This window comes from Salmo trutta, chromosome 6 (genome assembly GCF_901001165.1).
Source record: "Salmo trutta chromosome 6, fSalTru1.1, whole genome shotgun sequence".
Lineage (NCBI taxonomy): Eukaryota > Metazoa > Chordata > Actinopteri > Salmoniformes > Salmonidae > Salmo > Salmo trutta.
Genome location: NC_042962.1, coordinates 6159383 through 6184826, shown reverse-complemented (window position 1 = coordinate 6184826; position 25444 = coordinate 6159383). Strand labels below are relative to the sequence as shown.

Genomic DNA, 25444 nt, shown 5'->3' with positions numbered 1-25444 from the left:
AACTTAAAGCCATATCTCTCATGTCCTGGCCTGGTATCCTGGCCAGATACTATGTTCAAGTCTGTCACATGAGACTAGTATCTTTGTAACAACACCATTAAAAACTCTCATCCATCAACTGCCTCAATAAATATATCCTTCTGATAGATGTAGTTCCTCATTTGACAGGGTTAAGAGATGTGAAAATGTCTCAAGCTGCTTTGAACTAAGGAACTGACAACAAAAATCACATCTCATACCAATAAACCCAGCGGAGACGTCCATGTGTTACATAATCACCAGCTTCTCTCTATTTACACACTGTGTCAGATCACAACGAATGAACGCCGGCCGTGCAAACACTCACCGAATCAGCTACGGGAGGGAAATATCACGGGACAGGTTTGGATTGTGTGTTTCATAATCTACTTTGTATTAGAACACCGTTTTCCCTTGGAGAAGAATCTGTACACTTCAGATGTCAGCTAGCCAGGCTGTTACAGTGCTGTCAGGGGCCGAGATTACGGATTTGTCCCAAATGGCACTATATTCCCCATTTAGTGCACTTCTTTTAACCAGAGGCCTATGGGCCATTTAGTGCACTACATTTAACCACAGGCCTATGGGCCATTTAGTGCATCTGTTTGTCACGTGTGCTCCCTCTCTGGTATCTAGGTCACAAGTCTGCTCCCTCTCTGGCCTCTAGGTCACCAGGCTGCTCCCTCTCTGGCCTCTAGGTCACCAGGCTGCTCCCTCTCTGGCCTCTAGGTCACCAGGCTTCTCCCTCTCTGGCCTCTAGGTCACCGGGCTGCTCCCTCTCTGGCCTCTAGGTCACCGGGCTGCTCCCTTTCTGGCCTCTAGGTCACCAGGCTGCTCCCTTTCTGGCCTCTAGGTCACCGGGCTGCTCCCTCTCTGGCCTCTAGGTCACCGGCTGCTCCCTCTCTGGCCTCTAGGTCAATAGGCTGCTCCCTCTCTGGCCTCTAGGTCACCAGGCTGCTCCCTCTCTGGCCTCTAGGTCACCAGGCTGCTCCCTCTCTGGCCTCTAGGTCACCAGGCTGCTCCCTCTCTGGCCTCTAGGTCACCAGGCTGCTCCCTCTCTGGCCTCTAGGTCACCAGGCTGCTCCCTCTCTGGCCTCTAGGTCACCAGGCTGCTCCCTCTCTGGCCTCTAGGTCACCAGGCTGCTCCCTCTCTGGCCTCTAGGTCACCAGGCTGCTCCCTCTCTGGCCTCTAGGTCACCAGGCTGCTCCCTCTCTGGCCTCTAGGTCACCAGGCTGCTCGTTATGGCGCCCACCTGTCACCATCGTTACGCGGACCTGCACGTCATCAGACTCACCTGGACTCCATCACTTCCCTGGTTCCTTCCCCAGGCGTTATTGTTTCTTGTTTTGTATTATGTTCCTTTAATTTTATTAAAACACTCACTCCCTGAACTTGCTTCCCGACTCTCAGCACACATCGTTACACCGTTATATTCAGCCTCCACCCGAGCATTGAGCTGTGAGGTAAGTCATCTGGCGGAGGGGTAGACTGGAGGGTTGAAGCTCAAACGTTTAAATGTTGTTTTGCCAACCAGACATTTAGCAGACTGATTCATGTGATGTGGATTGGCCACAACAAGGTCTGAAGAACAAACAGGTCCTCAGGGTTGTCACACCCTAATACTTTCAGATTTACACCTTTGCTTCAATAAAGTCAGTGTGAGAAAAATAAATAGATAAACAATTTATGACTCTACATCAAATGCAATTCACAGGGGAGATAATTCTGACAGTTAAATAACCCATTATGCAAGCACATTATTTATACTGAGAACAAAAGAGAAGCTGTTGACTGAAAAATCAAGGCATTTATTGACTGGTCTGATATCTTTTCCTTGAGTGTATTAGTCCTAAACTATTGCCAGTATCAGGATGCGATATGACACTGGTCGTTTCATTGTGTGGCCTGATGCTGTAAGGACAGCGTGTTCTCCCAGCGTCAGACATCAGCACACAGCTCTGAGAGGAAGTGATTAGGGTTGAATGGAGGGAACTCGGTTACCGAGATTTACCGCCCAAAACCACTCCCTTTTCATGGGATAAATAACTGCGAGAAACCGCTAAATTATTATATGCAATGTCTAAATCTGGCTTTCTCTACGGCCAGGTAGGCCTTCATCTAATATGAAGACTGAATGCGGGTCTAATTTACCCATCTCCATCTGGCTTTCTCTACGGCCAGGTAGGCCTACATCTTCTGTAGCAGACCGAATGCGGGTCTAATTTACCCATCTCCATCTGGCTTTCTCTACAGCCAGGTAGGCCTACATCTTCTGTAGCAGACCGAATGCGGGTCTAATTTACCCATCTCCATCTAGCTTCCTCTACAGCCAGGTAGGCCTACATCTTCTGTAGCAGACCGAATGAGGGTCTAATTTACCCATCTCCATCTGGCTTTCAGGGGTCACATTGTTTTTTAATTGTAAAGATCATTATTTTCAAATTGCAGTTGCAGAGTTTTAAAAAACAGCCCATCACTCGAATATCGTTGCTTTAAATCAGTGCACTCTCTCTCGCAGTCTCTCTCTCTCCATCAACCATTCAAATTGCATCCAATAGATACTCCTGTTCTAGATTGACATAAAGCCCTACAGAGTATATAAATGCCATAGCCTGCCTCTTTCAGGTAATACATTAAAATGCATTATTAGCATAATATTTAGCTAATAAATGATGGGCTATGGATAATAAGCATTGAAGTTACAGCCTCTGTCTCTTGTGCAACACGTACAGACCTGTGCTCCACTGGCCTCTCTCCTTAAAACAAATGCTCCTTAGCTCTTGGAGTCCCATGCAGGAAAAGCTAGACTAGAATAGCTTGCTGGACATTTTACTAGAATTTGTTATATGAATAAACTATTGGAAGAGGGACACAAGCTCTTGTTTGCTGAATGTTAAATAAAGCATCCTATAGAACTCAGGGGGTAGACTGAAAGAAGAGTGAATGTGGTAGACCTAATAGCAGTTATTGAGTCAGACCCATAACCATTCAATCTTCATGAAGAGAAGTGAAAGCCTTCTGCATCTAATACTTGTCCTATATTATATAAGGATGTCATTAGAATGAAGATAAGGACAACGAAACGTATTTCATTTAACTGTTGAAAGCGAGGAAGGAATGAAGCAACGCTAGAGAGAGAAAGAGGAGGTAGGCTAATAACATTAGGGGAAATGTTATGAAAGGTACATGTGCGTCAGCCTACTAATTATACACATAGGCCCCATTATATTTCAAAATTAAAATCAAATTAACTAGCCTGTACTAGCCTGTACTAGCCTATACTAGCCTGCACTAGACTGTACTAGCCTATACTAGCCTGTACTAGCCTATACTAGCCTGCACTAGCCTGCACTAGCCTATACTAGCCTGCACTAGCCTGCACTAGCCTGCACTAGCCTGTACTAGCCTGTACTAGCCTGCACTAGCCTGTACTAGCCTATACTAGTCTATACTAGCCTGCACTAGCCTGTACTAGCCTATACTAGCCTGCACTAGCCTGCACTAGCCTATACTAGCCTGCACTAGCCTGCACTAGCCTGCACTAGCCTGTACTAGCCTGTACTAGCCTGCACTAGTCTATACTAGCCTGCACTAGCCTGTACTAGCCTGCACTAGCCTGCACTAGCCTGCACTAGCTATACTAGCCTACACTAGTCTGTACTAGTCTGTACTAGCCTGTACTAGCCTATACTAGCCTGTACTAGTCTGTACTAGCCTGCACTAGCCTGCACTAGCCTGCACTAGCCTGCACTAGCCTGCACTAGCCTGTACTAGCCTGTACTTGTAACTTTGTAGGCCACATGTGCTGCACCAGAATCACATGTTCTCCTCTGCTTTATCATGGTTTGAACGAGGTGCATAATTCCAGTCCATATCATACAGTATAATACAGTACAGTAATACAGTTCACACTCCAAAAGATTAGCCTACTGGAGCTAGTTTCATTTATTACCCAAGAGAGCTTATAGCTAGCTACATCTATGGGCTTTTATGTTTTGGGCAACGGCACAATCATTAAACGTTGTTAATGTAGGGCTCATTAAACGTTGTTAATGTAGGGCTCATTAAACGTTGTTAATGTAGGGCTCATTAAACGTTGTTAACGTAGGGCTCATTAAACGTTGTTAACGTAGGGCTCATTAAACGTTGTTAACGTAGGGCTCATTAAACGTTGTTAACGTAGGGCTCATTAAACGTTGTTAACGTAGGGCTCATTAAACATTGTTAACGTAGGGCTCATTAAACGTTGTTAACGTAGGGCTCATTAAACGTTGTTAATGTAGGGCTCATTAAACGTTGTTAACGTAGGGCTCATTAAACGTTGTTAACGTAGGGCTCATTAAACGTTGTTAACGTAGGGCTCATTAAACGTTGTTAATGTAGGGCTCATTAAACGTTGTTAATGTAGGGCTCATTAAACGTTGTTAATGTAGGGCTCATTAAACGTTGTTAACGTAGGGCTCATTAAACGTTGTTAACGTAGGGCTCATTAAACGTTGTTAACGTAGGGCTCATTAAACGTTGTTAACGTAGGGCTCATTAAACGTTGTTAACGTAGGGCTCATTAAACGTTGTTAACGTAGGGCTCATTAAACGTTGTTAACGTAGGGCTCATTAAACGTTGTTAACGTAGGGCTCATTAACGTTGTTAATGTAGGGCTCATTAAACGTTGTTAATGTAGGGCTCATTAAACGTTGTTAATGTAGGGCTCATTAAACGTTGTTAACGTAGGGCTCATTAAACGTTGTTAACGTAGGGCTCATTAAACGTTGTTAACGTAGGGCTCATTAAACGTTGTTAACGTAGGGCTCATTAAATGTCATTAATGTATGGCTCATTAAATGTATTTAATATATGTCTCATCGGGCTCAGGTAGCATCAGGTTGGAATCTTCATGCTGATAAAAACTCTAATCTAATCCAGACATATTTATATGCTTTTGAATGACACTTCTGGTTTTGGTGGGAAATACAGTGTTACGCGGGATGGAACACTTGTAAAATACCAGGAGGTGATGCTATTGAGATCATGGTCATGGCTAGAAGCCATCAGAGGAAGTGAATGTGAAGCCAATTACAGCTGCATGCTCTTCTTCTTCTCCAGCTGCTTCCGCTCTCTCTCTCACACACACTTGTGTACACACACTGAACACGATAAGTTAAGGGCTGGAACACATCCCCACTGGCTCCCTGGAGCCTTTACCATGCTCCATCCTTAAATGACAAACTGCCAAACACACAGCATAACATATACACTGACGCACAATCTCATTTGTGTAAACAGATGTACAGGATCTGCTAAAAATGGTAAGCCTACATGGGGAAAATGATTTGTTCTGCCACTAGTGTTTCTGTGCTGTAATGTACAGTACTTCAGTGTCAATGAGTAAGTACTGTACTGTAAATTACCCACAATTAGATTGAATAATGCCATGGAGATTTAACAGGACTTTTCTACAATGTCAAACAAAAGCGTAAATGTAACTGTTCTTTAAATGGTACTGTCGGATGAGCAGTTGCAGTCACCCATTAGCTCATAGTCCATTATAAACAGCTCAGAGTCCACTGTAAACAGCACTTCAACATTGGCCTATGTCCTATAAACATGGCCTTTCAACAAGCACATCAGACACTCTAGTCATCCACACTGAGTCAGACAGACAAGCTCATCTTTATGATTTAAAAAATAAAAAAAGTATTTCACCTTTATTTAACTAGTTAGGTTAGTTGAGAACAAGTTCTCATTTGCAACTGCGACCTGACCAAGATAAAGCATAGCAATTCGACACATACAACAACACAGAGTTACACATGGAATAAACAAAACATAAAGTCAGTAATACAGAAGAACAAAAGAAAACAAAAAGTCTATACAGTGAGTGCAAATGAGGTAAGGCAATAAATAGGCCATGGTGGCGAAGTAATTACAATAGCAGTTAAACACTGGAATGGTAGATGTGCAGAAGATGAATGTGCAAGTAGAGATACTGGGGTGCAAAGGAGCAAGATAAATAAATAAATACAGTATGGGGATGAGGTAGGTAGATAGATGGGCTGTTTACAGATGGGCTATGTACAGATGCAGTGATCTGTGAGCTGCTCTGACAGCTGGTGCTTAAAGCTAGTGAGGGAGATATGAGTCTCCAGCTTCAGAGATTTTTGCAGTTCGTTCCAGTCATTGGCAGCAGAGAACTGGAAGGAAAGACGACCAAAGGAGGAATTGGCTTTGGGGGTGACCAGTGAGATATACCTGCTGGAGTGCATGCTATGAGTGGGTGTTGCTATGGTGGCCAGTGAGCTGAGATAAGGCGGGGCTTTACCTAGCAGAGACTTGTAGATGACCTGGAGCCAGTGGGTTTGGCGACGAGTATGAAGCGAGGGCCAACCAACGAGAGCGTACAGGTCGCAGTGGTGGGTAGTATATGGGGCTTTGGTGACAAAACCGATGGCACTGTGATAGACTACATCCAGTTTGTTGAGTTGAGTGTTGGAGGCTATTTTATAGATGACATCACCGAAGTCGAGGATCGGTAGGATGGTCAGTTTTACGAGGGTATGTTTGGCAGCATGAGTGAAGGATGCTTTGTTGCGATATAGGAAGCCGATTCTAGATGTAATTTTGGATTGGAGATGCTTAATGTGAGTCTCGAAGGAGAGTTTACAGTCTAACCAGACACCCAGGTATTTGTAGTTGTCAACGTCAGAGCCGTCCAGAGTAGTGATGCTGGATGGGCGAGCAGGTGCGGGCAGTGATCGATTGAAAAGCATGCATTTAGTTTTACTTGCGTTTAAGAGCAGTTGGAGGCCACGGAAGGAGAGTTGTATGGCATTGAAGCTCGTCTGGAGGTTAGTTAAGTGTCCAGAGAGGGGCCAGAAGTATAGAGAATGGTGTCGTCTGTGTAGAGGTGGATCAGAGAATCACCAGCAGCAAGAGCAACATCATTGATGTATACAGAGAAGAGAGTCGCCCCGAGAATTGAACTCTGTGGCACACCCATAGAGACTGCCAGATGTCCGGACAACAGGCCCTCCGATTTGACACACTGAACTCTATCAGAGAAGTAGTTGGTAAACCAGGCGAGGCAATCATTTGAGAAACCAAGGCTGTCAAGTCTGCAAATAAGAATGTGGTGATTGACAGAGTCGAAAGCCTTGGCCAGGTCGATGAATACGGCTGCACAGTAATGTCTCTTATCGATGGCGGTTATGTCGTTTAGGACCTTGGGCGTGGCTGAGGTGCAACCATGACCAGCTCTGAAACCAGATTGCATAGCGGAGAAGGTACGGCGGGATTCTAAATGGTCGGTAATCTGTTTGTTAACTTGGTTTTCGAAGACCTTAGAAAGACAGGGTAGGATAGATATAGGTCTGTAGCAGTTTGGGTCTAGAGTGTCTCCCCCTTTGAACAGGGGGATGACTGCGGCAGCTTTCCAATCTTTGGGAATCTCAGACGATACGAAAGAGAGGTTGAACAGGCTAGTAATAGGGGTTGCAACAATTTTGGCAGATAATTTTAGAAAGAGAGGGTCCAGATAGTCTAGCCCGGCTGATTTGTATGGGTCCAGATTTTGCAGCTCTTTCAGAACATCAGCTGACTGGATTTGGGTGAAGGAGAAATGGTGGGGGCTTGGGCGGGTTGCTGTGGAGGGTGCCGGGCAGTTGACCGGGTTTAGGGGTAGCCAGGTGGAAAGCATGGCCAGCCGTAGAGAAATGCTTATTGAAATTCTCAATTATAGTGGATTTATCGGTGGTAATTGTTTCAGTGGGCAGCTGGGAGGAGGTGCTCTTATTCTCCATGGATCTAGTCAGAGGAAAGAGACGACCACACCTGACCACTCTTTTTTACACCTTTTTCCTCGACATTGAGCAGCTTAAATGTAGTTTATTCCCTGTGCATAGATTTACCTCGTCAGCACCAAATGCCAATACTGGGCTTCAAGGGGGGTGCCATATACAGGCTAGCAATGCAAACCAAACGTTCTACTGACCGGCTGCTAATAAAAACAGTGAGGTAACAACAGCTTTTCAGGACCTGTGACACTAAAAGCCCATCAATTTGTAGCAAACTCCACACACACGCACAAAAGCCTGTCAGCTGGGATGTCAAAGCTTTCAACAGAAAGACGTGCCCTCTCTGAAGCAATGGGTGTGTGTGAGAGTGTCCGTTTCCCTCTGAAATTTGATGTCAGAAATGAGGCCCTGCTCTCAACTTAATAACAGACAAAAGGGCAAATCTTCAAATGCCCTTCCATCTCGTAAAAGGACATAATTGGTGTTCTGGCTCAATGAAAGAACTGGGAGGAGTGGAAGGAACTTGTCCCTCCTTTCTGAACAGCTTGAGAGCACACTGTCATTTACAGGAATTCATCTGAGGCTTTTTGTGCCACTGACTGATTGCAGCTAGAAATCCACCATCACCAGAAAACATACTGAGCCTCCTCAGAGAGAAATCAGGGAAGATTAGAGGAGATTTTTCTTCTACGGTTCTCCCTCTCTCTCTCAGCACAGCAGTCCTTCTCTAGGAATGTTGCCAGGAACCCCTCCTCACCACCCAACCCTGTAGCCCAAGCATTTCCTGATGACGCTGCAGAAACATCTGGAAGGAGAAGGTTTTGAGGTACAGAAGGCCTAAGAAGTGCAACATGATGAATTCAATGTAGGATAGATACACCACTGTCGAGGCAATTGCTGTTTAAATCAGTATCCAGTCCGGTGTTGTTTCTCTCTTTTGAATTAACACGTTCCAGTCAATTCTACAGTCATAAAGTTTCTTACAATTAAGTTACCGTTCCCATTTACGCAATATCTTATAATAATTGAGGTCATCTCTAACCGGGCGCTTCACCGATAGAATGAAACCAGAACATTCTTTGACCAGAATGACCCCCACTTGATTAACCATTTGTTAAAAATCACACACGTGACCAAGTATTGTCCAGCTGGTCTTCATTAATATTTAACCACTATCCGTTAGCGCTGAAAACATTCAGCATAATGTGAATAGATTGGATGTGCTAGAAATGTTTATACACAATTGAAGTCAGAAGTTTACATACACTTAGGTTGAAGTCATTAAAACTCGTTTTTCAACCACTTCCACAAAATGTCTTGTTAACAAACTATAGTTTTGGCAAGTCAGTTAGGACATCTACTTTGTGCATGACACAAGTCATTTATCCAACAATTGTTTACAGACAGATTACTTCACTTTTAATTCACTGTATCATAATTCCAGTGGGTCAGAAGTTTACATACACTAAGTTGACTGTGCCTTTCAACAGCTTGGAAAATTCCAGAAAATGATGTCATGGCTTTAGAAGCTTCTGATAGGCTAATTGACATCATTTGAGTCAATTGGAGGTGTACCTGTGGATGTATTTCAAGGCCTACCTTCAAACTCAGTGCCTATTTGCTTGACATCATCGGAAAATCAAAAGAAATCAGTCAAGACCTCCACAAGTCTGGTTCATCCTTGGGAGCAATTTCCAAATGCCTGAAGGTACCACATTCATCTGTATGTGGATATATTGAAGCAACATCTCAAGACATCAGTCAGGAAGTTAAAGCTTGGTCGCAAATGGGTCTTCCAAATGGACAATGACCACAAGCATACTTCCAAAGTTGTGGCAAAATGGCTTAAGGACAACACAGTCAAGGTATTGGAGTGGCCATCACAAAGCCCTGACCTCAATCCCATAGAAAATGTGTGGGCAGAACTGAAAAAGCGTGTGCGAGCAAGGAGGCCTACAAACCTGACTCAGTTACACCAGCTCTGTCAGGAGGAATGGGCCACAATTCACCCAACTTATTGTGGGAAGCTTGTTGGAGGCTACCCAAAATGTTTGCCCCAAGTTAAACAATTGAAAGGCAACGCTACCAAATACTAATTGAGTGTATGTAAACTTCTAACCCACTGGGAATGTGATGAAAGAAATAAAAGCTGAAATAAATCATTCTCTCTACAATTATTCTGACATTTCACATTCTTAAAATAAAGTGGTGATCCTAACTGACCTAAAACAGGGAATTTTTACTAGGATTAAATGTCAGGAATTGTGAAAAACTGAGTTTAAATGTATTTGGCTAAGGTGTATGTAAACTTCCGACTTCAACTGTATACAGTGCATTTTGAAAGTATTCACACCCCTTGACTTTTTCAAAATGTTGTTACGTTGCAGCCTTAATCTAAAATGGATAATTTTTTTTAAAATCCTCAGCAATCTACACAGAATACACCACAATGACAAAGCAAAAACAGGTTTTTAGAAATTTTACCAAATATATTAAAAATAGAAAACAGAAATAACTTATTTACATAATTATTCAGACCCTTTTGCTATTAGACTTGAAATTGAGCTCAGGTGCATCCTGTTTCCATTGATTATCCTTGAGATGTTTCTACAACTTGATTGGAGTCCACCTGTGGTAAATTCAATTGATTGGACATGATTTGGAAAGGTTCACACCTGTCTATATAATGTCCCACAGTTGACAGTGCATGTCAGAGAAAAAAAACTAGCCATGAGGTTGAAGGAATTGTCCGTAGAGCTCCGAGACAGGATTGTGTCGAGCCACAGATCTGGGGAAGGGTACCAAAAGAATGCTGCAGCATTCAAGGTCCCCAAGAACACAGTGTCCTCCATCATTATTAAATAGAAGTTTGGAACCACCAAGACTCTTCCTAGAGCTGGCCGCCCGGCCAAACTGAACAATCGGGGGAGAAGGGCCTTGGTCAGGGAGGTGACCAAGAACCCGATTAGAGCTCTGCCAGAGCTCTAGAGTTCCTCTGTGGAGATGGGAGAACCTTCCAGAAGGACAACAGTCTCTGCAGCACTCCACCGATCAGGCCTTTATGGCAGAGTGGCCAGACGGAAGCCACTACTCAGTAAAAGGCACATGACAGCCCGTTTGGAGTTTGCCAAAAGGCACTTAAAATCTCTCAAACCATGAGAAACAAGATTCTCTGGTGTAATGAAACCAAGACTGAACTCTTTGGCCTGAATGCCAAGCGTCACATCTGGAAGAAACCTGGCACCATCCCTATGGTGAAGCATGGCGGTGGCAGCATCATGCTGTGGGGATGTTTTTCAGTGGCAGGGACTGGGAGAATAGTCAGAATCGAGGCAAAGATGAAAGGAACAAAGTACTGAGAGATCCTTGATGAAAACCTGCTCCAGAGAATAGGTTCACCTTCCAACAGGACAATGACCCTAAGCACACAGCCAAGACAACACAGGGGTGGCTTCGGGACAAGTCTCTGAATGTCCAGAGCCTGGACTTGAACCCGATCAAACATCTCTGGAGAGACCTGAAAATAGCTGTGCAGCAACGCTCCCCATCCAACCAAACAGAGCTTGAGAGGATCTGCAGAGAAGAATGGAGAAACTCCCCAAATACAGGTGTGCCAAGCTTGTAGCGTCCTACCCCAGAAGACTCGAGGCTGTAATCGCTGCCAAAGGTGCTTCAACAAAGTATTGAGTAAAGGGTCTGAATACTTATGTAAATGTAATATTTCAATTTTTTTATTATTATAAATTAGCAAACATTTCTAAAACCCTGTTTTACTTTATCATTATGGGGTATTGTATGTAGATTGAGGATTTTTTTTTTTTTAATCCATTTCAGAAAAAGGCTGTAATGTAACAAAATGTGGAAAACGTCAAGGGGTATTAATACCTTCTGAAAGCACTGTAGCTTGGTGCTGAAATAAAACCAAGCACTGACATATCGTAAAAAAATCTCACATTTAGGCACACAAGGCCAAATCTTAAGTTGAGACATACTGCATAACCAAGTTTTTGGGACGATACCAGTATCGTGGTACTAGTTAGTATCTTGGAAAGTTAAATAAAAAAGTTCAATAAAAATGAAAAGGAAACAAAAACACGAAGATTTGACTTCTTTAGGAAAACAACCTTAATGTTGGAAAACAAACATTTATCATCCTGAGTCAACACACATTTTTCACAAGCTATAGCACAGCAGGTTTTTAAAGGACCAAAGTGTTTGGTCTGCTTTGTGTTTTAAAAAAAGGTTTTGCCATTAAAATTTTTTTTTTTAAATCCCTGCAAAAAGCCCACCAGAGTCAATCATTTTCCATCAAGTCTTTTAACGTGTTGTAACGGACAATAGTGTTATCTCAAACAAATACATGCACAAGATAACAGTATCCTTCCCAAAGACTCATCCCCAAAGACTCATCCAAGTTGAACATGTCAAGGTTGGTGAAAACCCCACTATTTATCTTGCTGGACTAGAATCTGAAAGTAAAAAAAAAAAAAAGAAACTGAACAATGGTTCAGGAAAAGGAATCACTTCCCATTCACCCCAAAACAGCATCACTGGGCTTAACATGACAACACAAGGAATTCAGGAATCAGAATCTCACTGTGAAAAGAAGATCCAGCCTGAACAAATGCAGTGAGGGAAATAGCATGGGAACAGTCCAACCTGCAACCCACCTCCCTGCAGCTCTCCCTCTCTCTCCCCATCTGTAATGGAACTTTTCATGCATCTGCAGAGCACATGCTCAGAACTTGTTCCTGTTTAAAAACAATATCCCACATGTAAATAGAGTTAGACACATGCTCAGATAGGGCTCTACCTGTGCAGGGCACATGCTCAGATAGGGCTCTACCTGTGCAGGGCACATGCTCAGATAGGGCTCTACCTGTGCAGGGCACATGCTCCGATAGGGCTCTACCTGTGCAGGACACATGCTCCGATAGGGCTCTACCTGTGCAGAGCACATGCTCCTTTGCCCTTCCAGTCTACAAAGTGCCCTTTTGGGTGGTGGTATAAAAAAACATTTATATAAATGTTTTCGTCGTTCTTGTTCCGAACCCACTGCCCTTAAGTCGTCGTTAAATTCTCATCAATGCTTCAGAACCAAAAAGTTGCGTGTCTTGATTGTTGACCAACGCCAATGACCAGTCATCAGAATTGACGTGCAAAGGCTGACGTGTATATCCAGATTAGTTACCAGAAAGAAGTTGTTTCATTTCTTCCAGTTTTGCCTGGCAAAAAACAGAGTAGGCCTACGTTGATCATCCATATAAAATACAGTTTAGGATTCTGGTCTCTACCAGAACAATAGGCTACCTGTGATTTCATTGATCATTTTCATATTTCAGATAGACCTAGTTTGGGTGCCATTCATGATATATATACATAGTTGATATTTGCTGCTAACATTAATGACTTTCAGCTTCAAATGCAGCTGAAAAACAAGTTTATTTCTGTAGCCTAGTGATCATCAACTAGATTCAATCGTGGGCCAATTTATTTATTGAGCGGATGGTCGGGGGGCCCACAGGCCTCACAAGACTCGTCCAAAGGTCCCCCATTACCAATTGAAAAGAAAGAAGTGGTGAGCGTCTCAGGCTCTGCATACTCTTGGATTGCATCCTACCTGGCAGGCCGCTCCTACCAGGTAACATGGAGAGGATCTGTGTCTGCACCACATACTCTTACTACTGGTGTCCCCCAGGGCTCGGTTCTAGGCCCTCTCCTCTTCTCTCCATACACCAAGTCATTCAGCTCCGTCATATCCTCACATGGTGTCTCCTATCATTGCTATGATGATGACACTCAACTACTTTTCTCCTTCCCCCTTCTGACACCCAGGTGGTGACAGCATCTCTGCGTGACAGGCAGATATCTCAACTTGGATGTTGACCCACCACCTCAAGCTCAACCTCGACAAGACGGAGCTGCTCTTCTTCACGGGGAAGGCCTGCCCGTTCAAAGACCTCTCCATCACGGTTGAAAACACCAGTGTCACCCTACAAGAGTGCAAAGAACCTTGGCGGGAACCTGGACAACACCCTGTCGTTCTCTGCAAACGTTAAAGCAGTCTCGCTCTACAACATCCGTAGAGTACAACCTTACCTCACACAGTAAGCGGAGCAGGTCCTAAATCCAGGCACTTGTCATCTCCCGTCTGGACTACTGCAACTCTCTGTTGGCTGGGCTCCCCGCTTGTGCTATCAAACCCCTGCAACTTATCCAGAACACTGCAACCGCCTGGTTTTCAACCTTCATAAATTCTCTCATGTCACTGCGCTCCTCCGCACACTCCACCGGCTTCCAGTCGAAGCTCGCATCCACTACAAGACCACGGTGCTTACATCCCACCCCTATGGGAGGGCAGTTCCCGCTCAGCCCAGCTCTTCTCTGTCCTGGCACACCAATGGTGGAACCAGATTCCTCCTGAAGCTAGGACAGCAGAGACCCTCCCCATCTTCCAAAAACATCTGAAACCCTACCTCTTCAAACAGTATCTTAATTAACCCTCCTCCTCACCTTGACCGCCTCTTCTATGCCAGTGATATGTTGTAATTTCAATGATGGCCTACCAGGGAACAGTGGGTTACTTGCCTTGTTCAGGGGCAGAACGACAGATTTTTACCTTGCCAGCTCTGGGATTCGATCTTGCAACCTTTCAGTTACAAGTCCAACACTCTAACCACTAGGCTACCTGCCTCCTAGTGGTTAGATAATACACAGTGAGTAGCAGCAGTGTAAAAACAAAGGAGAGGGGGGGGGGTGTCAATGTACATAGGCCGTGTGGCCATTTGATTAATTGTTCAGCAGTCTTATGGATTGGGGGTTGAAGCTGTTAAGGAAACTTTTGGAACTGGACTTAGCGCTCCGGTACCGCTTGGCGTGCGATAGTAGAGAAAACAGTCTATGACTTGGGTGACTGGAGTCTTTGACAATTTTTTGGGCCTTCCTCTGACACCGCCTAGTATATTGGTCCTGGATGGCAGGAAGCTTGGTCCCAGTGATGGACTGGGCACTAAATGATTCTTGGTATGACCTTCTTAAAACAATTCCATATAGCTAGACAGAGCTTAGATTCTTATGGGATAAAAACAGTTCTGTAGGAATAAGGTTTGTGCAGTAGGTCTACTACATTTTCACAGCATATTGGCTATATGCCTGGCCTGCCAATATTGTTCTTCTCAGACCATACTGTATTTCAAAACTCAAGCTTTGATAACAAAATAGATCAGTTGGTGTAGCAGTTGCGAGGCACAGTGGAGCATACATTTAAATAATTAGCTTTTTATTTTACTGGTTGGTACCTGCATCTGATGGGCATGATGGTTTCAAGAGAATGGTGAACTCAGGAAAAAAATCACAACGTCAGTGATCTTCAGGTGGAAAAGTCAGAGCTCTAGAAAGATGCCAGAGTTTACGACTTTGAATTCCGAGTTGGATGACCGTTGAAAATGATTTTTCCCCAGTGGAATTTCGTTTTTCTTCAGAGTTCCCAGCTGTATTGAACGCACTGAAGTCAGAAGTCTGAGATTTCCGAGTTTCCAATACGGCATTGGCCTCAATGGAGGGAGGGGGAAGCAGAGGGCCTGCCTCTCACGGTCCCTGCTCTCCCCTTCCTTACCTCCGGTGAGACTGACTAGAGAGGGGACACTCGAGTCGCACCACAACCACATCTGCCTCACGCACAAAATCATGTTGTTCCTATGAACAGAGAAAGTGAAAAATTCCTCGATATTAAAATAGACCCGACGAGCTGCTAATAATAATAAAAACGCAGGGCTATTGATAGACTTGGCTACTCATTCATTGCAGCTGCATTGTGAGTGGGAGGGAGAAGCGCATTTTATGTTTTGTAATAGAGTTGAATGAAAACGGTGAATAAAAACTTAAAAAGCAGCTCTTTGCTGTATTCTTTCAGTCTCTCTCTGATCATGGTTTGATAAAAGTTATAAAATCTCACGTAGGCTAGTATCAAACTTTGCTGTTGCCGGGCTCTTGGAAGCAACCTATAGGCGCAGTGACTGGAGCGATCTGATTGGCCGGTGCAGTAGGCACACTGGATTTATCCACAGACCTCTTGGTCCTCCAGGTAGGCAGAATTTGTCTTTTCAGGCAAATTGAAATAGTTCAAAACAGGAACACTTTGCCTACCCAGTGAACAGGGTTTCTGCATCAAGTACATCTACCGTCAACAGCTAAGCACAACAACATAAAAAAAAGATAGAAAAGCCAACTCTAATTGCTTGTGCTACAAAAATGTTTGGTGATCAACTAGGAATGCCTTGAAGATCACGATCGACTGGTTGGTGTCCACTGGGCTAGAGGCTACTCGGTGGTAACCAAACTCCTTCTGGCCTCATTAACAATTCTCACTTTCACATTGAAAGCACCAGATTCTGGGAAAACAAGAGCAGTGACCTCAAGAACTGGATAAATAATTCATCTTGAAGTTCCCTCCAACTGCTGTAGAAAAGATGGAACAGTGTGAATTCCTGTTCTATTTTAAAACACTTGAGAAGTAAGGTCAAGGTAACACCAGTCAGACATTTGGTCAACACTTCAACCCCAGAGAGTGGTGGTGACCCGCTGGACAGCACTTCAGGGTTGTTTGATTACTAATGAGTGACATGATGATTTGAAGGACTATATAAATAAAATTGTCTTAGGGAAAGTAACTTTGAACACAATGACAGTTACAAAAATGCAGCTTTTTTCTATAAGCTGTTTCTTATTTTCAGTAAAAAAATAAAGGACTTGAATCATTAAAGTGTGTGTGTGTTTATTTTGCTTTTTTTATGTTATTTAACTAGGCAAGTCAGTTAAGAATAAATTCTTATTTACAATGACAGCCTACCCCAGCCAAACCCGGACTATGCTGGGCCAATTGTGCGCCACACTATGGGACTCCCGAATCACGGCCGGATGTGACACAGCCTGGATTCGAACCGGGGACTGTAGTGATGCCTCTATGTACTGAGATGCAGTGCCTTAGACCGCTGCGCCACTCAGTGTGGGTGTGTGCGTGCCTTTGTGTGCGAGTGTAGTTGATTGACAGATGCTGGTCATCTTTCAAGATTAACACATGTATACATTAGAAAACCAAGCTGCTTTTCATTTCCAGCTGTCAGAATCCACCTCATATTAATACAAGCAGCTCTCAAATAAAGCCGGTGTTGGCAGCCACCCTGGAAAATACCGGAAAGCACACAAGCATTAGAAAAACAAGAGACGATATTTTCATTTAAACGTTTTCCCGGCTGGGCCAGCCCAGCGTTGGTTGAACTACGCTCGCGCATCTGATTTCAGTCGAGGTTTAGAACATTACCTCACCCAAAAGCTTGTCATACCGCCGCAAACATAAACAGGGGTCACTAAGTGGTTAATAAAAGGACCAATACAGGCGTTTTTATCTCAATATCAAATCATTTCTGGGTAAAAATGAAATACCTTACTGTGATTACTTTTGACCATTTTAATTGAAAACAAACAACTTTTTTTTTTGGAAAGAACTTCAAGCAAGAACTTTGCTAGGACTGGTCTGAGTGGGGAGGGGGAAACTGAAAACGAGCTGTTATTGGCAGAGGTTTGGAACACTCTTTCTTATTGGTCTATTAACTAATTTACCGCCTGGTGCCGTCACCAGGCAGGCCAAAAGAGGCAGAGATTTCAGACAGTCTTTTCAAACAGCTCTTACACTAAAAGGTCATTATCATCACGGTATTATTCCAACCTCAGTGTGTAAATGAACATTAAACACACAGGATATTTTTGTCTGCACTGGGCCTTTAAGGAATGAGATGGTCTGGTCTCATTAAGGCAAGACAAACAGAGAGAGAGATGGTTTGAGACACAGGATTTTAACCCTGTCTGGAACCACAGCTGTCAATCTGTTCTCATAATATCCCATCTTCCGGTAGAGAGACTTCTCAAAAGGACAAAACTCATAACAGAAAGGCGAGAAAAAGACAGTGAGAGAGAAAGAGATGTCAGACTTGTAGCTCAGTGAATCAGAGATCTTTCGGATTGTGTCGTTTGTTGCCGGTAACCTTGGTTTCCAGGTTCCAGTTTCTCATGTTCAGGTAGTGTGTCAATGTGAGACTATGGGGATGATAGAGATCGATCATTGAGGCATTCTAAGCATGTCTGACATGGGACCTTAATGAGACCTCAGCACAGGTTATTGTTACAACAGATTTGTTAATAGCATGCTGGTTCCTCCAGTTTCTGCTCTGTATTCAGTCAGAGCTTGATACATTGACATGTGCTGACGTTTGACAAACTACTGACTCAACTTTTGACACACTATCGTAGAAATATGTCACTTAAAAGCTACTCTAACAACACTTGATAGGTTTCTGTCGATGATCAGCTTTCTGCTAACTGACAACACACTTCCAGTATCCCAGATTCCACTGTGTTGTTCACAAGTCATTGTCCTGGTCTTATAACTCCTTCAGCTTTGTTGAAAAGTGCCCATTGTCTTCTCTCTTTAACCAGATATTCTCATCATTGGCCAACTGGAAATAGACCATGACAGTCTGCTGATATTTTATCTGGAGAGAACGCTTGGTTTGCTTTCTGTTGGCACCAATGCTATCAAGGCAAACAGAGACTGGGCAGACAGAAACTGTAAACACGAGACAATTTCAAATAGCCGACTAACACGTTAAACATGGGCCTATCTCCTCCGGCCTTGACAGCCTGTTTTCGAAGGGTAGGCTGACCGATGACGTCATGATTCAATCATTTCCTATTGGTAGCCTAGGAGACCAATGTTCTAAGAACAAGACATTCCTCTAATGATTTAATACTACTCTGATCTTTTCTTCTGAGCACAGCTTGACAGTATCCAGACAGCCAACTTATACAATCCCCATTATTTCCTACCGTTCAATGTTCATTTCAACTAATTACATGCCCATTTGAGACTAACTATGTTTACTTTAACTGTCTGACCTTGAATGTAAGAGAGAATTGTAAGGTTGTTTTACCTCAATATTTCATCTTTTTTTTTGTTGTTGTTGTAAAATGTGTATAAAACTACCATTGTGATCTCTCATGGACTGTAAGTACCTACATCCACAACTCCATCTACACAATTTGAAAATGGTTACATTTCTCTCACTTATACGGGCTGTCATTGAAACACATTCAGGAGTGTGGCTTTAAACCATACATTTTTGTTAAATTTACATGAATGAACCTATTCCAACATCTGACTGATAGCTGTACAGTTAATTAGTGTTACAATGGAAAGTTATATCTGGAGTATTTCTCCTGTCTTATCCGGTGTCCTGTGTGAATTTAAGTATGCTCTCTCTAATTTTCTCTCTTTCTCTCTGAGGACCTAAGCCCTACGGCCATGCCTCAGGACTACCTGGCCTGATGACTCCTTGCTGTCCCCAGTCCACCTGGCCGTGCTGCTGCTCCAGTTTCAACTGTTCTGCCTGCGGCTATGGAACCGTGACCTGTTCACCGGACATGCTACCTGTCCCAGACCTGCTGTTTTCAACTCTCTAGAGAGCAGGAGCGGTAGAGATACTCTCAATGATTGGCTATGAAAAGCCAACTGACATTTACTCTTGAGGTGCTGACTTGTTACACCCTCGACAACTACTGTGATTATTATTATTTAACCCTGCTGGTCATCTATGAACATTTGAACATCTTGGCCATGTTCTGTTATAATCTCCACCCGGCACAGCCAGAAGAGGACTGGCCACCCCTCATAGCCTGGTTCCTCTCTAGGTTTCTTCCTGGGTTTTGGCCTTTCTAGGGAGTTTTTCCTAGCCACCGTGCTTCTACACCTGCATTGCTTGCTGTTTGGGGTTTTAGGCTGGGATTCTGTACAGCACTTTGAGATATCAGCTGATGTAAGAAGGGCTATATAAATACATTTGATTTAAAGTCAATCTCTCCCCATTGGTTGCCCAATGTGGGGGCATAGCCTTTCTATCCATCACCCCCCTACGTTACTGACTCCTTAATGTCTCCCTGCTACAAACAATGAATAGGACTTGGCTTCCATTCATGCCACTTCCAGTGATTGGTTTTATTGGAATATTTCGTAAATTTAGGCCTTCCTATCTTAATTGATGTGAGAGAAACTCCGGGTAAACTATTTTCTACTTTTTGTCTAAGTTTCTACGTAGCCCATCAACCACAATTGTGCATCAGAATCGAATAAACCCCCGTCCAAAACAAATACGCATATTTTCAACTCTGCCTGTAGGCTTATCCTAGCCGAATAAACTCAATTCCCCGATGTACGACGGAGCTATCATATAGCGGAGTTGAGTTGTATCGGTTACCTGTATCCTAACCTGGCTGTATCCTATCCAAACCTGGCTGTATCCTATCCAAACCTGGCTGTACCCTATCCTAACCTGGCTGTATCCTATCCTAACCTGGCTGTATCCTATCCTAACCTGGCTGTATCCTATCCTAACCTGGCTGTATCCTATCCTAACTGTATCCTATCCTAACCTGGCTGTATCCTATCCTAACCTGGCTGTATCCTATCCTAACCTGGCTGTACCCTAACCTGGCTGTATCCTATCCTAACTGTATCCTATCCTAACCTGGCTGTATCCTATCCTAACTGTATCCTATCCAAACCTGGCTGTACCCTATCCTAACCTGGCTGTATCCTATCCTAACCTGGCTGTATCCTATCCTAACCTGGCTGTATCCTATCCTAACTGTACCCTATCCTAACCTGGCTGTATCCTATCCTAACCTGGCTGTACCCTATCCTAACCTGGCTGTATCCTATCCTAACCTGGCTGTATCCTATCCTAACCTGGCTGTACCCTAACCTAACCTGGCTGTATCCTATTATATCCTAACCTAGCTGTATCCTATCCTAACCTGGCTGTATACTATCCTAACCTGGCTGTATCCTATCCTAACCTGGCTGTATCCTAACCTGGCTGTATCCAACCCTAACTGTATCCTATCCTAACCTGGCTGTATCCTATCCTGACCTGGCTGTATCCTATCCTAACCTGGCTGTATCCTATCCTAACCTGGCTGTATCCTATCCTAACCTGGCTGTATCCTAACCTGGCTGTATCCTATCCTAACCTGGCTGTATCCTATCCTAACCTGGCTGTTTCCTAACCTGACCTGGCTGTATCCTAACCTGGCTGTTTCCTATCCTGACCTGGCTGTATCCTATCCTAACCTGGCTGTATCCTATCCTAACGTAGCTGTATCCTAACCTGGCTGTATCCTATCCTGACCTAGCTGTATCCTAACCTGGCTGTTTCCTATCCTAACGTAGCTGTATCCTATCCTAACGTAGCTGTATCCTAACCTGGCTGTATCCTATCCTAACCTGGCTGTATCCTATCCTAACCTGGCTGTATCCTATCCTAACCAAGCTGTATCCTAACCTGGCTGTATCCTATCATAACGTAGCTGTATCCTAACCTAGCTGTATCCTAACGTGGCTGTATCCTAACCTGGCTGTATCCTAACCTGGCTGTATCCTATCCTAACCTGGCTGTATCCTATCCTAACCAAGCTGTATCCTAACCTAGCTGTATCCTAACCTGGCTGTATCCTATCATAACGTAGCTGTATCCTAACCTGGCTGTATCCTATCCTGACCTAGCTGTATCCTATCCTAACGTAGCTGTATCCTAACGTAGCTGTATCCTAACCTGGCTGTATCCTATCCTAACCTGGCTGTATCCTATCCTAACCAAGCTGTATCCTATCATAACGTAGCTGTATCCTAACCTAGCTGTATCCTAACGTAGCTGTATCCTAACCTAACCTGGCTGTATCCTAACGTAGCTGTATCCTAACCTAGCTGTATCCTAACGTAGCTGTATCCTAACCTGGCTGTATCCTATCATAACGTAGCTGTATCCTAACCTAGCTGTATCCTAACCTGGCTGTTTCCTAACGTAGCTGTATCCTAACCTGGCTGTATCCTAACCTGGCTGTATCCTAACCTGGCTGTATCCTAACCTAGCTGTATCCTATCCTAACCTGGCTGTATCCTAACCTGGCTGTATCCTAACCTGGCTGTATCCTAACCTGGCTGTATCCTAACCTGGCTGTATCCTAACGTAGCTGTAGCCTAACCTAGCTGTATCCTAACCTGGCTGTATCCTAACCTGGCTGTATCCTAACCTGGCTGTATCCTATCCTAACGTAGCTGTAGCCTAACCTGGCTGTATCCTAACCTAGCTGTATCCTAACCTGGCTGTTTCCTAACGTAGCTGTATCCTAACCTGGCTGTATCCTAACGTAGCTGTATCCTATCCTAACCTGGCTGTATCCTAACCTGGCTGTATCCTAACCTGGCTGTATCCTAACCTAGCTGTAGCACGCAGCAGCAGACCTGGTTGGTTCAGTTGGTTAGTAAAACAAACGTCAATATTAAACCATGTGATTATAAATACCCCAAAACTAATTATTTGACTACTTGTCGGGTTCTTTACTCACTTTGCTTTTCACCTCTGCTGATAATCCGTAGGCTGGTCCCTTATTGAATGAAGTCATCTTTGTTCCGAGATTTAAAAAGTCAATATTCCTGGCTACAAAGTAGCTGAAACGATTCCTTTCGGTTACTTTTTATCACTCAATGAACAGCGTACTTCTGGGTCCCGTTCAGTCAGTCCAAAAGAGGCGTTTAATCCGTGCAGAGGTGGTGGTGTGTGAGTATCGCGTCGGAACAGAAACGTCTCGACTTCATTACCTACTTTTTCTTTTGTTGAAAAAATGCCGCAAGACTATTGACGGAAGACTTCAGAGCCAATCAAAGGAGCCGAATATACATGCCCTCTGCTCATTGGAGGCTGCTACTGCTGCACATTTATATGGAAGTGATTTATGCTCCTCATTTCAACAAGAACAATCCTACATCTTATCTATTTTATTGCTGAGCATTTGGTTTGACATGAAACGTCCTCTTTAATGATGTTGTGGCGATACATTTCAGTTATTCAGCATGAAAAAAGGACAGCAATTGAAGCACAATAGCCTATATGTTTTACATGTACAGTATATGTAAGTTATACATTTATTTATGTTCCTAGGCCGTCATTGTAAATACCAATTTGTTCTTAACTGACTTGCCTAGTTAAATAAAGGTAAAATAAAATGTTAAAAGCATTTGTTTGATCTGTAGGCTACTAAAATAAAATGTATTTACATTCACTATAATGAGCCTATTTTGATCAACCTGATCTAGGTTCCTCTTATAGATTGGATAGGGTGGCAGGTAGCCTAGCGGTTAAGGGCATAGGGCTGGGAACCAAAAGGTCACTGGTTTGAATCCTTGAGCTGACTAGGTGAAAAATGTGTGGATGTGTCCTTGAGCAAGGCACTCAAAAACATAACTGCTTCTGTAAGTTGCTCTGGATAAGAATGTCTAGTAAATCACTGAAGATATCAATTACATCTTGGGCGGTTGCCATGCATGTTATTGGTGTAATAATAACAGCCAAGCTGCTTCACACTGGAAGCCCCGAGTCCATAATAAGCAGTATTGGTCCCTTTGACTCCATCCAAGGTGGAAGAGGAGTCTCAAGGGCATGACATACACGCGCGCGTGCACACACACACACACACACACACACACACACACACACACACACACACACACACACACACACACACACACACACACACGTTGTCTTTGTTGAGATAGCGATCTTCCAATGTCATTCAACCTTTGCGGTGTGTATAAAGGGACCTTGTTTGAAAGTATGCAGTTTGTCAGTGTCAGGTTTACAGGTAATATTGTAGGACAGAAGTTTCATCATCGTCAACACCTCACCTGGTAAAGGAGCAGAGCAGAGTCATAAAGGAGCTGAGTAGAGTCATATAGGTGCGGAGTCATACAGGAGTAGAGCAGAGTCATGCAGAGCAGAGTCATATAGGAGCAGAGTCATACAGGAGCAGAGCAGAGTCATACAGGAGCAGAGCAGAGTCATACAGGAGCAGAGCAGAGTCATACAGGAGCAGAGCAGAGTCATACAGGAGCAGAGCAGAGTCATACAGGAGGAGAGTCATACAGGAGGAGAGTCATACAGGAGCAAAGCAGAGTCATATAGGAGCAGAGCAGAGTCATATAGGAGCAGAGCAGAGTCATGTAGGAGGAGAGTCATACAGGAGCAGAGCAGAGTCATGTAGGAGCAGAGTCATAGAGGAGCAGAGTCATACAGGAGCAGAGTTATACAGGAGCAGAGTTATACAGGAGGAAAGCAGAGTTATACAGGAGGAAAGCAGAGTTATACAGGAGGAAAGCAGAGTCATACAGGAGCAGAGTCATACAGGAGCAGAGTCATACAGGAGCAGAGTCATACAGGAGCAGAGTCATATAGGAGGAGAGCAGAGTCATACAGGAGCAGAGTCATAGAGGAGCAGAGTCATAGAGGAGCAGAGTCATACAGGAGCAGAGTCATACAGGAGCAGAGTCATACAGGAGCAGAGTCATACAGGAGCAAAGCAGAGTCATATACGAGCAGAGTCATACAGGAGCAGAGCAGAGTCATACAGGAGCAGAGTCATACAGGAGCAGAGCAGAGTCATACAGGAGCAGAGCAGAGTCATAGAGGAGCAGAGTCATAGAGGAGCAGAGTCATAGAGGAGCAGAGTCATACAGGAGCAGAGTCAAAGAGGAGCAGAGCAGTCATGTAGGAGCAGAGTCATATAGGAGCAGAGTCATATAGGAGCAGAGTCATACAGGAGCAGAGTCATACAGGAGGAAAGCAGAGTCATACAGGAGCAGAGTCATACAGGAGCAAAGCAGAGTCATACAGGAGCAGAGCAGAGTCATACAGGAGCAGAACAGAGTCATATAGGAGCAGAGCAGAGTCATGTAGGAGCAGAGTCATAGAGGAGCAGAGTCATACAGGAGCAGAGTCATACAGGAGGAAAGCAGAGTCATACAGGAGCAGAGTCATAGAGGAGCAGAGTCATAGAGGAGCAGAGTCATAGAGGAGCAGAGTCATAGAGGAGCAGAGTCATAGAGGAGGAGAGCAGAGTCATAGAGGAGCAGAGTCATAGAGGAGCAGAGTCATAGAGGAGCAGAGTCATACAGGAGCAGAGTCATACAGGAGCAGAGTCATACAGGAGGAGAGCAGAGTCATACAGGAGGAGAGCAGAGTCATACAGGAGCAGAGTCATACAGGAGCAGAGTCATAGAGGAGCAGAGTCATACAGGAGCAAAGCAGAGTCATATACGAGCAGAGTCATACAGGAGCAGAGTCATACAGGAGCAGAGCAGAGTCATACAGGAGCAGAGCAGAGTCATACAGGAGCAGAGTCATATAGGAGCAGAGTCATACAGGAGCAGAGTCATAGAGGAGCAGAGTCATACAGGAGCAGAGTCATACAGGAGCAGAGTCATACAGGAGCAGAGTCATACAGGAGCAGAGTCATACAGGAGCAGAGTCATAGAGGAGCAGAGCAGAGTCATGTAGGAGCAGAGCAGAGTCATGTAGGAGCAGAGTCATATAGGAGCAGAGTCATAGAGGAGCAGAGTCATTGAGGAGCAGAGTCATAGAGGAGCAGAGTCATACAGGAGCAGAGTCATACAGGAGCAGAGTCATACAGGAGCAGAGTCATACAGGAGCAGAGTCATACAGGAGCAGAGTCATAGAGGAGCAGAGCAGAGTC

At 44.1% G+C, this 25444-nt stretch overlaps 1 protein-coding gene across 1 annotated transcript in view; it reads right to left on the bottom strand.

Annotated features, from left to right (window-relative positions):
• LOC115195345 (calponin-3-like) overlaps positions 1 to 22618 on the bottom strand; it is a 29191-nt gene extending 6573 nt beyond the window's left edge. Inside the window, exon 1 of the mRNA XM_029755123.1 lies at positions 22265 to 22618. Within this exon, the coding sequence (XP_029610983.1) occupies positions 22265 to 22321 (57 nt within the window). The 5' untranslated portion in view covers positions 22322 to 22618. The remainder of the gene's footprint in view (positions 1 to 22264) is intronic.
• Between the last annotated feature and the right edge of the window lie 2826 nt (positions 22619 to 25444).